This window comes from Lynx rufus, unplaced genomic scaffold (genome assembly GCF_022079265.1).
Source record: "Lynx rufus isolate CCGP_SWC_20201006 ecotype Redwood Valley unplaced genomic scaffold, mLynRuf1.p SCAF_4, whole genome shotgun sequence".
NCBI classification, from domain to species: Eukaryota; Metazoa; Chordata; class Mammalia; order Carnivora; family Felidae; genus Lynx; species Lynx rufus.
The window spans coordinates 102,073,232-102,087,470 of NW_025814856.1; the positions used below are offsets into that span (position 1 = coordinate 102,073,232).

At 37.5% G+C, this 14,239-nt stretch overlaps 1 protein-coding gene across 3 annotated transcripts in view; it reads left to right on the forward strand.

Moving 5' to 3' along the window:
• The window catches only part of UMAD1 (UBAP1-MVB12-associated (UMA) domain containing 1), a 274,040-nt gene that overhangs the window by 141,051 nt on the left and 118,750 nt on the right, over positions 1 to 14,239 (forward strand). For all 3 annotated transcript variants that reach the window (XR_006965292.1, XM_047097075.1, XM_047097077.1), the window contains exon 3: positions 7,402 to 7,475. Coding sequence is in view for 2 of the 3 variants with exons in the window: in XM_047097075.1 (XP_046953031.1) it covers positions 7,402 to 7,475 (74 nt within the window). In the remaining variant the exon portion in view is untranslated. The remainder of the gene's footprint in view (positions 1 to 7,401; positions 7,476 to 14,239) is intronic.

Sequence of the window (14,239 nt, forward strand, 5' to 3'; positions counted from 1 at the left end):
TTCTTTTACAAATTTTGGCCTCAGGCCATACACACTGAAAATCCTTTTTGTGTCAGTCCTGTTTGTTTTCACAGAGCCTATAGAACCTGTTGTCAGTGGAAGGCTCAGAGCAGCCCTTTGTAGAGCTTTCTTTCAACAACATTTTGCCATCCAGAGTCAGGAATGGTCAACCGAACTTACTCTTGTGGTATATAAGTATATTCACATTGAGGAAAGAAAGTAATAAAAATCCTTTGAAGGCAGATTTGTACAGCATAATGCAATACTGTACAAAATTAATTGGGGGTGGGATGGGGTGGGGCTTTTGCATCTCTAGTCTTCCAGTCCAAAAGTAAGAATACGTGGGTTTAACTGTTGAACATAGTGTTACAGCTTAATTGATGTGTCTGGTTGCTTTGAGATCTTCCAGAAAAATTATTACCCATAGCTACAACGTAACAAGACTCAGACCTAAAGATATCTGTGAAATCCCAGGAAAAGTTAATTAAGAGCAGGGCAGTAGGACTGATCAGTGGGTCCAACCTCAGATTTGCTGATATTTTTACTTCCCTGAGTAAATGTATTTCAGTACTCAGTGTGACCTTAAGTTCTTAAAGTAGTAAGCAAGATTTTAGCTGTGTGATTTTAATGGCAGCCAGAAGATTAAAATCTAACATGATGCCTAAAAGTAGTATACAAATATATATTAAGATCCACACTAATGTTGTGAAAAGTAGATTGTTCTGTTGAACCCTTAATTTTTTTTCATATTTTAACAAGCATTCGGGGGTGCCTGGGTGGCTGAGTCAGTTAAGCATCTGACTTCAGCCCCGTCATGATCTCACAGTTGGTGGGTTCGAGCCCTGCTTAGAGTCCTGTGCTGACAGCTCTGAGCCTGAAGCCTGCTTTGGATTCTGTGTCTCCCTGTCCCTCCCTTGCTCATGCTCTGTCTCTCTCCAAAATAAACATTTTTTAAAAATTTAAGTATTATAACAAGCATTTAGAATTCATTCTTTTTATCAGCCATTACTGTGTGTGTAGAACTGTCTTTCTTATCTGTTCCCCTCTACACCCTCCACAGTCAAATAAACAGATGTTTATTGACTTCTGTTATCAGAATGATGCCACTGTATCAGTTGTATCCTGTCCTTAGTGAATTTGGGGCATAATAATTTTGGTAAGATGTTCTTGGTGTCCTCTTAATTTGCTCTTCTTTAATTCCTAGTCAGCTTGAACCCTTTGCCATTTTGGTTTGCTAACTTCGTTCTTCCCTCTGTGGCTTAGCCGATTGATCTTCTTGATTCTTTTTTTTTTTTTTCCCCTCCTTGGGGTTAGAACAGTTGTCATCAGAATCCTGACCTAACAGCAGTGGGCTCCTGGGCAGGGCATGTCTTGAGCAATTAGTACTTGTGCTTTCTTCCATTCTTCATTATAGTGGAAAACAAGGAGCAAAAGGATAGTATTGGAAAACATGGAAGGGAAAACTAATCCAAACTGGAGGAGACTCCAGTGTGAAGTGTATTAGGCAGAGTTGGAGAACTCAAGTTTTGATAAGTAATGGGAGGCAGCGTGAGATTATGTAATGATCTGGCATTGTCAGCGGACTTGGATTCCAACACTGGGCCTGCCATTCTTACGTGGATATAATAAAGCCTACCTCACAACACTGCCAAGAGCACTAAATGAGATTACACATGAGGCTTCTCCTATCCTCTCTCCTCTGGGGCGGATAACGACAACAGCTATGTGACAAGGGCAGAAGCACAGAGGACTATGCTTAAGTCGAAACCTTTATCTTCCCCAACTCTACTCCCCGCCCCGGCTTCTTTGCAGTTAGCATTTAACATGTTCTCTCGTTTTCATCTTTGTAGCAGCCTTATTATGTATCGTTCCCATTTTTCTGATGAGGAAATTGAGGCTCTGAGAAGTTAAGTACCTTGCACAAGGTCATGGATTTGGTAAAGGATTAGGGTCGAGTTCTGTCAGATTCCAAAGCCATTCCCTTGACACACCGGGCTGCCTCGTATAATGAGTGTGTGACTGAAGAATGAAAAGGAGCTAATGGAGTGGCCATTCCACTCTTCTTTCCACTACTTCACTTGGTGAATGACTAATAAGCAAACACTCCCAGAGGGTATTTGCATTTTAAAAGAGGAGCTCATTAACCCTAATGAATCTCTAATTGGCGGAATATGTGGGGGAGATATTTCTGATCACTGGGGCTTTCTCCTATGTCTTCAAGGTGCCTGGCTCTCCTGTTCTCCTCTATGGATTGTCAACTCTTCTGGAATCAGAAGTATGTAGTAGAATGCAGACACATCCTGCTAGTCCGCCCCAAATGCCATTGGATAAACTGACAAGGGGGTTGTGAAAAGATAGCGAAAAGAAAATAAGTGTAGGTTAGCACTGTGGAAAATGACTCTTTGAAAGCTGAATAACAAGTTTGGCAATTTTGAGTCTACTGAAGAGTCAGGTAAGAATGATATATTCCCTAACCAATTTTAACTTTAGAAATGTTCTATCAGCATTTCCCATGGTGTGTTCATAGACCCCTGTGAAATGTTTAATAGGTATCAGTGAATACAATGCTCCATAGTCAAATACATTGTGAAAAAAAGTTGTAAAGTTCTTTACTGAAGAATTTCTCACAGGCTTTAATATGTTAAAGTGCATTGGAAATCAACTGGAAGGGAACGCATTCTGCAGATTTTTCTCATACTTTTGACCATAGAAATATTTCTTCCATGTGAACCCCTCGAAACTAGTGTTTTGTAGACTGCATTCTCAGATAAGCAGTTCTAGATAATTCTTTTCTGGTTAAAAGAAAGAAAATAGTTTTCTGTATTCACAGCTTTTCATATTTAGGTGGGCTCCAGCCCTGTCCTCATCAGCCCATTCCCAGTCCTGTTAGACCCTAGGGTCTTCCAGCAGGTACACCTCTCTTCTTCAGATAAGATCTAACCAATTGAGGGGGGCAAACCCCAACAAGTAGAGACCAAATTCTCACTTTTATTGCCTACTGAGCTGATGTTAAAGATCTGTCAAGGACCAGATAGGTTTCTGAACCCCAAAATTAGCTTGAGCCCATCCAGTTGCAGGAAATTTTGGGCTGGAGCAGGTTTCCCCAGGTGGGAGGAGGTCCCTGTGGAGGGTCAGAGCAGACAGAACCACATGCTGCCTGGAGTCCTCTCATTCTCAACAGAAGGGGAAGAGGAATGGGCAGAATCACATGCACAAGGTCCCCAAATTACCAAGCGATGGATGGGATGGTGGAGGGAGGCCTGGGGTTAATGTTACTAGATTTTCTTCCACATTCAAGGAGGCCTAAGAGTAAGGATACTCCCCCACCCCCTCTCCTGCCAAAACAAGTGTTCTCTGGGTAACCCAAATAGGCATTGGTGTTCCCCTTCCGTCACTGGGGATTTCTCTCCTTTTATCCTGCTCTTTATACCTAGTGCTCACTCTTGACCACCATTTCTCCTCTCCTTTGACCCAATTCACCCAGTAGAATAGGATCATGATGATACCCTAATGACCATCCCCTGTCTCCTCCTATAACTAAAACCTAATTCAGCCTTTTATCCTAGAAAAGGTAGAATACATATAGTCTCTAAAATAGGGATCTGGAGGGACACCTGGCTGACTCAGTTGGTAGAGCCTGCAACTCTTGAGCTCAGGGTCATGAGTTCGAGCCCCATGTTGGGCATTGAGATTATTTAATAAAAAAATAAATAAAAATAATAAACCCCCAGAGATTAGGAAACTACAGCTTGAAACTTGTTTTTGTAAATAAAATTTTATTGGAACATAGCCACATTTGTTACTTTATATATTGTCTCTGACAGTTCTCAGCCACAAGGGTAGAGTTGAGAATTTTGTGACAGAAACAGTAGGGCCCACAAAGTCTAAAATGTTTGCTGTCTAGGACTTTAAGTGGAAAAACTTGCCAATATCTAATCTAAAATATGAATGATTTTCACTTCAGCCCTTTGAGTTCCAAAAGGGCTTCCTTAGTGTGTATATTTAGGCTTTATTATTTATTCTAAATAACAACTACATTTTAAACCAAGAAAATTGCATGGTTGTAGTATAAGAGGGATTTTGCCTTTTGTGAAAGTGTTTCCAGCCTTAGAAACTTCTGGAAAAACATCAGGGGGACTGTGTTTGCTTTGAAGGATGGGAAGGAAGGAGAGAGGCATCATCAATGGAAAGGGAAGAGAACAGATAATCTATGGGGCTTATGGAAGAAGAAAAGAGTAGAGAGAAGTGTTTAGGGGCCCAGCGGGTTGGACCAGCACAAGATCCTGTGTTCAAAGCTCCCTTTCACATCCTTGGGCTCTTCTCTTCACTGTTCTCTAACTCAGATTTGATTCCTCCCACCTTGGCCCACATTCATTAGAACCTTCCACCAGACCACAGAAACCCTAGAGGTGTCAGAAGGATTCTAGGTCCCACTGTGACTGCCTTCTACTTGGGAGACTTTGGGCAAGTCACTGAGTGCCTCTGCCCCTTAGGGTTCATTCTCCCTAAACTGGGGAGACAGAGGGTGGATGGGGAGGATGTCTTACCTCACCATAGTGAGAATCAAATGTGGTGCTGTAAAAAAACAAAACAAAACAAAACAAAATTGGAAATGTAAAGTTCTGTGAACATGTTGGTTGTTTGTTCTTTTTAAACAGCTGACTCGCAAATGAAAACTTGTAATCTATCCAGTGTATAAATTAGAGTTAACTGACAATTTGAAAACTAAAATACCTTATATCCCATTTGTAACATGCATCTTTATTTATTGTTGAAGTATCTAACTTTCATGTAGGTTATAAAAAATTAGAGAAAATAACTGAATTTTTCTCATGATAAAATAATTCTTCAATGAGAAGAAAAAAACGTTCAAAAATCATATTTCATCGTGACCTGTTCTTTTCCATTTGTTTGTGTAGTTTTCATTCTGTGCCTTTGTTTATAGAGAATAATCTTGCAGATGGCATTTTTCCTTGTAATCAGTTATTGTCCTATCTGAGTCATCACCAGACATGGCATTTCAGTAAATAGTGATTCTACAATCGCTTCCAGGCAGATGTGTTGTGTGATGTCAGGAACACTGACTGATAACCTTTCTGGTTATTCAAGCAGTAGGGAGAAATGGAGAAAGCTTTGTGCAGATACCCAGCTTGAAGTCAGAAAATGGCAAAGGAAGTACAGACTTTGTGTCAAATGATTTTAGCCAAAAAGTGTTTGTGTGGCTATGGGATAGAGCAGTAATCATTTTAAAAGGGAAAAACTCTTGTGTAAATGACCTTTAATATTGGACGATGCATATAGTAAGCATCAGGCATGTGAGTTATTAAACATACTTTGACCTCAATGTACAGACCTTTGCATTACCTTTGCTGCTTCACGCCGCTAGCCAAGGAAATGAAACTCCCCATGCATTGGTTTTGCCACCTGTAAACTGGAGGTTGATTATCTTGTCCCTAACTTTCAGAGAGAAGATAGATTTCTGAAAAAAAAGCTCTTCGAGATAAATGGTCAGTTTAAACAATCACTTGAAAAATCAATCAAAATGGTTTGACATGCTAGGTCACAAAAGTAGGTTGATGTAATTGGTCACATAATAGCTATTATCTTTATTATCCAATAGATACAACCCAAAAGTTCCTAATGCTTTGGTTTCAGTAGTATTTTTTGTTTATAAATCGTTGTTTTTAAAATCTAATAAGTTATGCCACAATTATAGATCCCTAGAAGCAATACACTGTAGTGGTATTTAATACAGTTGTCTTTGAGGTGAGCATCTGACTCCCGATTTTGGCTCCAGTCATGATCTCACAGTTGAGGAGATCAAGCCCCACATCAGGCTCTGTGCTGACAGGGTGGAGCCTGCTTGGGATTCTCTCTCTCCCTCTCTGTCTGCCTCCCCAGCTCTGCTCACGTGCTTGGAATCTGTCTCTCAGAATACATAAACTTTTTAAAAAATGTTTAAAAAAAATACAGTTGCCTTTTAAGTTTCACAAATATGTGTAGAAGGACCTTAACTGTATGCTCAAATATAGCTTTTATCACATGCCACCTAATATTTTATCTCAGTTTTATGGACTAGAAACTATAAGGAGAAGTTCACTAATTTATTCAGCTAGTATTTATTGAATACCTATTATGTGCTAGGTCTTGCCCAATGATAATGTTGCACATAGCTGAGAACGGAGCTTATAAACTGGAATATGCATCGATATGCTTGCATTTTAAACATTTGGTGGGGAGGACAGTTACTTTATCTTAAGTAAATAAAATACCAATTTAATGCTTCACGATGTTAGAATTTGACAGGCTAATTCTTTAAAATTTCAGTGAGGCTCTTCCCTGATTATCACCATTGGTATGCTAAACTTTTGTGTTTCATAAAAAAAAAAAAAAAAAAAAAACTTAAGCTCAGCCAGGACTTGCATACTTTGTTATCTCCAATCAAGACTTGTGACCTTCCTTATTAACAAATTCTTAACCTTTAATGTTGGCCACATCATCATCTATGAATCTTACAATCTTCCTTGTTGTGGGCATTCCTGAGCTGGCTTAATTTTACAGGAAGAGCAGTTTACAAATTACTAAACCAACCTCTCACTTTGCATTAAATAAGTAGGCTAATTGTTTCTTTCCCTACCATGTTTTAATCACAGATCATTAGATATAGTTAATATATTAAAATAAGTCATTAATAAATTAAATTATGCTTATACTTAACCTATGTTTGTGTCTGTCCTATGTCCTTGGAGCCAGCCTATTACCAACTTCATTTTGTAATATAAGCCACCCAGGCATCAGCCTTAGGAATCAAAGTATTAACTGAAGGCTAATTTATGAATTTGTTCATTGTTCTTTCCTTCTGTGAAGATTGTGTGACATTTGGTTAATTATTACATGCAAATATCCATATCTACTTGGAGGCAAATCTATAGACACACAAGTAAACACTTACAAATAGTTAACCTTATTAAAAAAAATAATATGGAGGACAGTTCCTATTATAGAGACTTTTAATTTGAAAGTAACTTGCCTTATTTTCCTTAAGTCATAAACTCTCCTCACTTATTTGAAATATGACTTGATTTACAAAATACGAATTCACTTGATTTTTCCAGAGTAAACCTATATCAAAGCAGGATACATCTCTGGATCTCTGGTTTACATTATTTATATGTATATATATATATATACATATATATATATGGATGGATGATTTCTGAAACCTCTATAAAATTACTGTGCTTAAAAATTAAGTTACTTTGAAACAAAGGAAACAGTGGTTGCTTCCATAGTGTGAAACATATGGCAACAAAAGATATTTTAAATAAATTGAAGACACTTGGCCTCAGTGGTATGGTAAAGGTGTTTTGGTTTTTTTCTTTTTTTCTTTTCACTTCATAGGAGATACGGCACATGAGCAAAGAATGGCAGCAAGAGGTAAAACTTCAGAAGAAGAAGGCAACCAACCTTTGGAGGTAAGTGAAACTCAGTAAGCCCTTTTGGGGCAAAACTCAACAAGTCACTATGATTATATATTCCTCTGAGGATAAATAGTAACTTCTACTCTTGCTACATAGGTGCCAAGTACAAAGAAGACAGGTGATTTCACCAGTGCTAAGCTTTTCCTAGTGCTGGATATGGAATCTTTCAGTTGAAAAAAGAGGAAGAGAGCACTTAAGTTAGAACATTTGAACTATTTTTGAGTGATTATTTTCTAATACATTCGAATGAATAGGTAATACCTGAACCTATACAGGTTTGCAAATAACCTATTTAGAACTGTATTACATTACCATTTCCAGCATCAAAGTATATTCCTTGACAGTGTTCAGTAAAAAGACTAGGGTATTGGTTCTTTTCCACATGAGAAAATTATTTTTTCCTTGTGAGTACTTCAAAATGTAATTCAGATCCTTTTCATATACTGTGTAGAAACATCCTAACATTCTTTAATCACTAACATAATCATTTTTAAGATTTAGGGGGAATGTTAATTATTCGGGTAGAAGATATACCCATGAATTTTGGAACTTTCTACATGGTGACCTACCCCTACTTAATTCTTCCTGTGGTACAGGAGGGTGTTGCTGCATACAGCTGGAGGGAGGTTGGGGACCTGGCCTGTTTGGTTCATCACCGTAGTCCCAAAGCCTAGCACAGGATAGGGAGTCAAAAAGATTTGTTAAATGAATGCATGACTAAAATCTTGATCAGTCAACATGAATCTTACCCAGTCTCGTGGTTTTAACTTACGTGAAGAGACTAATGACTCCCCAAGTAAATCTCCATGAGACCTCTCCCATGAGCTCCAGACTATATCCAACTGCCTATGTACCATTTCACTTACAAGTTTCTAGACAGTTCAGGCTTTACGTGACCAAAGAAGAAATACTGATTCCTGATGTGGGTTCAAGCCCCGCATCAAGCTCTGTGGTGACAGCTCAGAACATGGAGCCTGCTTTGGATTCCATGTCTCCCTCTCTCTGTGCCCCTCCCCAGCTCCTGCTCTCTGTCTCTCAAAAAATAAATAAACGTTAAAAAACATTACAATCAAAGCCCCTAATGTACCCCTGCCTCTCTCTTCCTCACGCTCCACATGCAGCCCATCAGTAAGCCTGGTCATCTCTCCCTCTACCTGTGGAATCTGACTCCTTCTCAGCACTGACTCCGTTAGAACTCGGGTGTGAGCCACCACTCTCACCAGGACTCTCCTTAAGTCCATTCTCCACACAGCAGATGGAAATATGAATGAGATCACATCACTCTTTGGCTTAAAACCTGCTGTCTGCCCACTGTAACTAGAACACATGCTGTATATTATGGCGGGCTACCAGGAGCAACACGTGCTCTCTCATCCCCATTCTCTCCACACCCCCAAACACCAACCCCACCTACCAGCTGCTGTTCTGTCTCCTGGTCATGTTAAGCTCCTTCCCACCTCAGCCTCTGCGATTTGCTATCCCTTTGTTAAGGTCATTCAGGTCTTAGTTCCAGTGTCATTTTTCAGGACTACCTCAGCTAAAGTATCTTTTTCCCTCCATCACTGTCACATAGCCCCATCTTATTTCCTGCACAAACTTTATTAATTCTCAGATTATTCATTTATTTACTGTCTGCCTCCTCTGACTAGAATGAAAACAGACTCTGTGGGCCTAGAATAGTGTCTGGTACATGGAAGGTGCTCAGTAAATACCTGTTAATTGTAATCTGGATTTCCTGTAATGTCATCATCTGCCTGCCAAGTTAAAGGCCTAAAAATGTCATCTTGACTCACTGTCGCCAACATTCTTATCAAGTCTATCAATTCTTACTGATTCTACCTCACAAATACCCTTCCAAGTCTGGTTCCTCACTCTTCAGCTAGGCCTTTGTCTGTTCACTAGACTGTTATTAGATGAGCAGTGTCTTTTCCAAATCCCTTTCTGAAAAAAACAGCAGGTTTTATTACTTCAGGCCCCCCAAATGCCTTGAAACCTGCTAAATAAAGCTTAAGAACAAAACGCTGTTCATACGGCACCTCCTTTGTGAACTCTCCCTACATTCCCAGCCAGAGATGGCCTCAATGTCCTTGTACTGCCTGTGCTGTCTTTTATGACTTCACTATCATGCCAGTTCCTGGACGATGGAGCCTATACCTTTAGTTAACCAGCTTTAAAGCTTCAGCCACTAACCTAGTGTCAAACACATGTGGTGTGACAGAGAAGCCCTGTCATTGATTCTGGGGTGGATAAATGAACAAATCAGTTAACAAAGGGAAAAAAGACAGCAAATGCTGTCTTGTGAGTCTCTTCATTAAATCCTGTTTTTCTCCTTACACTATAAACACATGGGCTATATTTTTTTTTCATCACTGTAAAGTTTTCTTATTTCTTATAAGTTACCCATAAAAATCTATTAATTTACACTATTGACACTCTTACTACATTAGCAAGGAAAAGTATGATTTCAGTTAAAAAAAAAAAAAAAAAGGCCCCTGGGTGGCTCAATCAGTTGAGTGTCCAACTTTGGCGCGAGTCATGATCTCACAGTTTGAGTTCAAGCCCTACGTCAGACTCTATGCTGACAGCTCTGAGCCTGGAGCCTGCTTCAGATTCTGTGTCTCCCTCTCTCTCTGCCCCTCCCTGCTCATGCTGTCTCTCTCTCAAAAATAAATAAGCATTAAAAAAAAAAGATATACGTCTGATTAAGAAATTGTTACTATTGTACCTTCACAGGAAGGATTCTCATTATTTTAGTTTTTAGTTTTTAATGGCTATATAAGAAATGTTGAAATATTATTTATAATGAGAATGTTTGGTAAATTAGTATGGGTTCCATAATGTCTAAAAATAAGACTTATAGTTGCCAAAATAGAACTCCCTTTCCTAAGGACCTTTTGGAGAGGGTGGCTTTTAGTATATCAAAATAGGTTTTCTGGTGAGTTCAGATAAACATCGAGATTGCCTGCTATTCTCAAGGAATTGTTGGGCCTGGGGTGGAGAGACTATAAAGATAAATACAACTATGACTCTCAGCTATAGAAGCAGAAATTCTCAATCTATTCATGGAAAATTAGAAAACCCCAACAATTACTATAATATAAAATGGAATAAATAAATTTCATAAATTCCGTAACTACAAAGGTAAGTGAGATTTCAGTGAAGGAAGAAATATTAGGGAGGCCTAATGCACTAGATGAGCATTGAACCATGAACTAATTTTTCTTACTATTTATACAGTTAATTCCTATATGATAAATTCCTGTGATATTCCTTGATAAAATCCTTAAGAACATTTTAGTAAAAATTTGAAAAAAAAAAGTTTCAGAAATCTAGAAGCAAATCATAGTATGAAACGACTTTCTACATAGGCATTTCAATGATAGATGATAAAGGGTTAAAAAAGAATGTAACTCGGCCTATGCTGTACTGTAGCTTTAATGGTAGTTAAAATATTTTGTTAAGTAGTGTGTGCTATTTTTCCTTACACTTCATAGCCCAAGTATACTTAAAAAATGTGTTCCCTCTCCAAATACAGCTCTCTCCCGACATCAGGACTCTAGCATCTAGGTGGAATATAATTTGCAAAAAGGGGGTGTGGTTTGGACATCAATAAGTGAATTTTTACAGATTTGGATTATGAGCTATGTTGATACATTTACACAAAAGACTATGAAAAGCAGCATATTTATTTGCATTAGTTAGTGGGACTTTTTACTTTGTGAACTGAAAATAATAAGGCATTCATTTCAGAAAAACATTAATTTCCCAGTATATTTGTCTTATTCAGTCCCCTTCCCTAAATATTTTAGGTTCCTTTTAATGATGACTTTAGTTACTACTGTTTCTACCTTGGCATACTCTCTATATGATCCCAAAGTATCATCACCTAAAATAGTGTAACTTAAAGAGATATCAAACCATGTAGTCACCAAACGTGGTTACTCTCAAGTTGTGCTTTAGTCTCTGTTTTTAAGAACCACTGGTAACTTTTAACAGAATTCATCATGTTTTTGGTGTGTAGAGCTTGAGCTCCTATAAACCCAGGTTTGGGTTCATTAAAATTAAAGTCATTAGACCCTAGCACTTGGGGAAAGAGTTATAATTTGGAACTAATTATCCAATTGGAGGATTATCCACCTCCTTCTGTTCCTTTTTTTTTTTTTTTTTCCTTTTTTTTTATCTTGTTGCCTTTCTGGGTAAAATTTGGTTATGAGTTGTAATGATGTTATGGCTACTTATTACCTTCTGCCAGTCTAGGAGCCTATTACTTACAGCTCAGGGGTATAAATCCACAGATTCATGGAGGGAGGGGGTGCTGTTTTGAGTTTTTGTCATTCTGATCTTTTCAGGGAATAAACATTACAAGTAAGCAAGTAATTAGTCATTATTTTCTCATCTTCAATCATGGAAAGTGTTCTGTGTTGTGAAAACTGGAACCACATTAGCTACTTATTTTTCTAGTGGGCCTATTCTTTTTTGGTTTTGTAGGTATATTTTGAGAGCTATGAGTATGTAAGTTTCAGTTTCTTTAATCATCTCCAGTTTTGGTGACGCTTAATTTCAACCTAGTTTTAATAGATTCTTTTAGATTAAGTGTGTATTGAACTTAAATTTATTTGTACTATAAAAATTATTTTAAAATCTGAATTTAGTTTTGGTTTCCAAGACTGAGGAATATGTTTATTTAGTGCACTGGCCTAAAGATAACAAAACACAAAAACAAGCCGATAAAAATCTCCCCACAAAACCGCAATTCTATTTATATATTTGTCTTGAGTGACAACTAATTCACATATGCATATGGAAACACATATAAAATAATAACTAACAGATGGCATAGCTGCAAAGTAGGATTTATAAAGATTATTATCAGCTGGTGGTACTGAGATACTACTGTGGTTATGCTGACAGAAGACACAAAAATTATTTATTATAATAAACTGTGACACTAATATCCCCCCAACTTCTGTTTAACCGAAGTAGCTTATTGCATATTTAATATAAATTTCTTAATGACGACCTAAAACAATCTTACAGCCAATTTGTGCTAGGAAATTTAATAGGCAGCACTTGCAAAACAGTAATTGAGGTAGCAACAACAAAATGCTTGCTAAAATTGTTGAGTGCATAATACTAGAATCCCTGGAAAGTAAAGATTTGGGGGACTTTGTTCAGCCCATTTCCACTGTAGTACAGTGGATTTGTGTGTGTTTTTTTTTAATTTGTGTATTTGAAAATAGTTGAGTTACATCTGGAATTCACTGTTCAGTAATTTAGGAAACATAAGTTTTGTTGTTGTTGTTGAAATAGGCATGGAATGCACATATTAATTAAACATGTCCACTTTTCTTCTAATGTGTTTTTGTGCTTCCCTTAAGTCTTTTAACAGAACTGGAGGAGCCTTCTGATTCTATAGGGACTAATTTTCTTGTTTTTTATTTCAGATAGTCATTAAAATGAATGAAAATAGCCTTGAGCTTTGTAGATTCCATATGATGTAGACTTTGGCTATCATTTCTTAAAAGGGGAGTAAGATTATCCCATTAAAAACTGGATTCTGTGTTGAAAAGAATCGGGGTCGTGTGGTACAGGAAAATGGTGACAGACTGGGGCGAGTGATTCTCAAAAAGAGTTTTACATACTTTTCTGTACCAGATGTCAGGATTTCAGCTTTAAGAATTTTCTAGTATAACATAGTATCTAACTTTATTAATTTAAAGTACTGGGGTTATAAAGATGATTATGAAAGTGTTTATTCTTGCAAGACATACATAGTCCAAATACGGATATAATGAGTATTGATATTGAAGGCAGTTTAAACTGGTACAACCATTTTTGGAAAGCATTTTGGCAATAAGTATCTAGAGCCATAAAGACATTAATATCCTTTGACAGTAATTCCACTTCCAGGATTCTATTCTAAGAAAATAGTCTTTTTAATCCACAAGAAGGTCTATGTGTAAAAAAAGATGGCAATTCATTCAATGGACTATTTTTCAGTTTTCATACGTGCAATTGATGGTTATTCTTCAATAAAAAATAAAGACTCTTGGTTTCATTATTTCAGTTAAATATATGAAGTACAAAATTGTATATACAGTATTATTGCTGCTGTGTAAAAGCTGTGCAGAAAAAGATGATGTGGGACATAAAAGCATTAAGAGGAGTTGCCTTTGGGATGATAGATACAGGAGATAAATCATTCTTTCCAATGTTCTTATTTTCCAATTGTCTATAATGAGTGTATCTTCTGTTTTAAATGATAGTGAGGTCGGTGATGAGGAAACAATGTATTTACTCAAGGGCAGTTTTTGCTTAATAGAAGAACTATTTTATATGGCAATAAAAACAATGGAGTAGGCTACTGAGGATGATCTTCAGGAGATATGTTAGTACTTTTCTGCCTTGGCTCATTTAGGTTTAAGATCCCTTAATTAGTTGATCACAGAGCACCACATCTGATCACGATTTGTCAAAACATCTGTCCTCTCACTCAGGGGCCTTTCCAGCAGGGAGAAAAGTGAGGTGACTTGGAGGTTATTCTTCACATCTCATTGGAAGTCACACGACCCCAACTTTTCTCATTGATCAACCTGTCAATGTCATTGTATTGGTTATAAAGTCGTATTTCCCCCTAAAACATGTTGCGGGCTCTTCATTTAAACATGTATTTGTCTAAAAACCTTGTTTCTTTGTTTCTATGATGTCGAGACTCTTAGTCGAAGATCTTAATTTCTCCTTTTATAATAGTTTTTGAG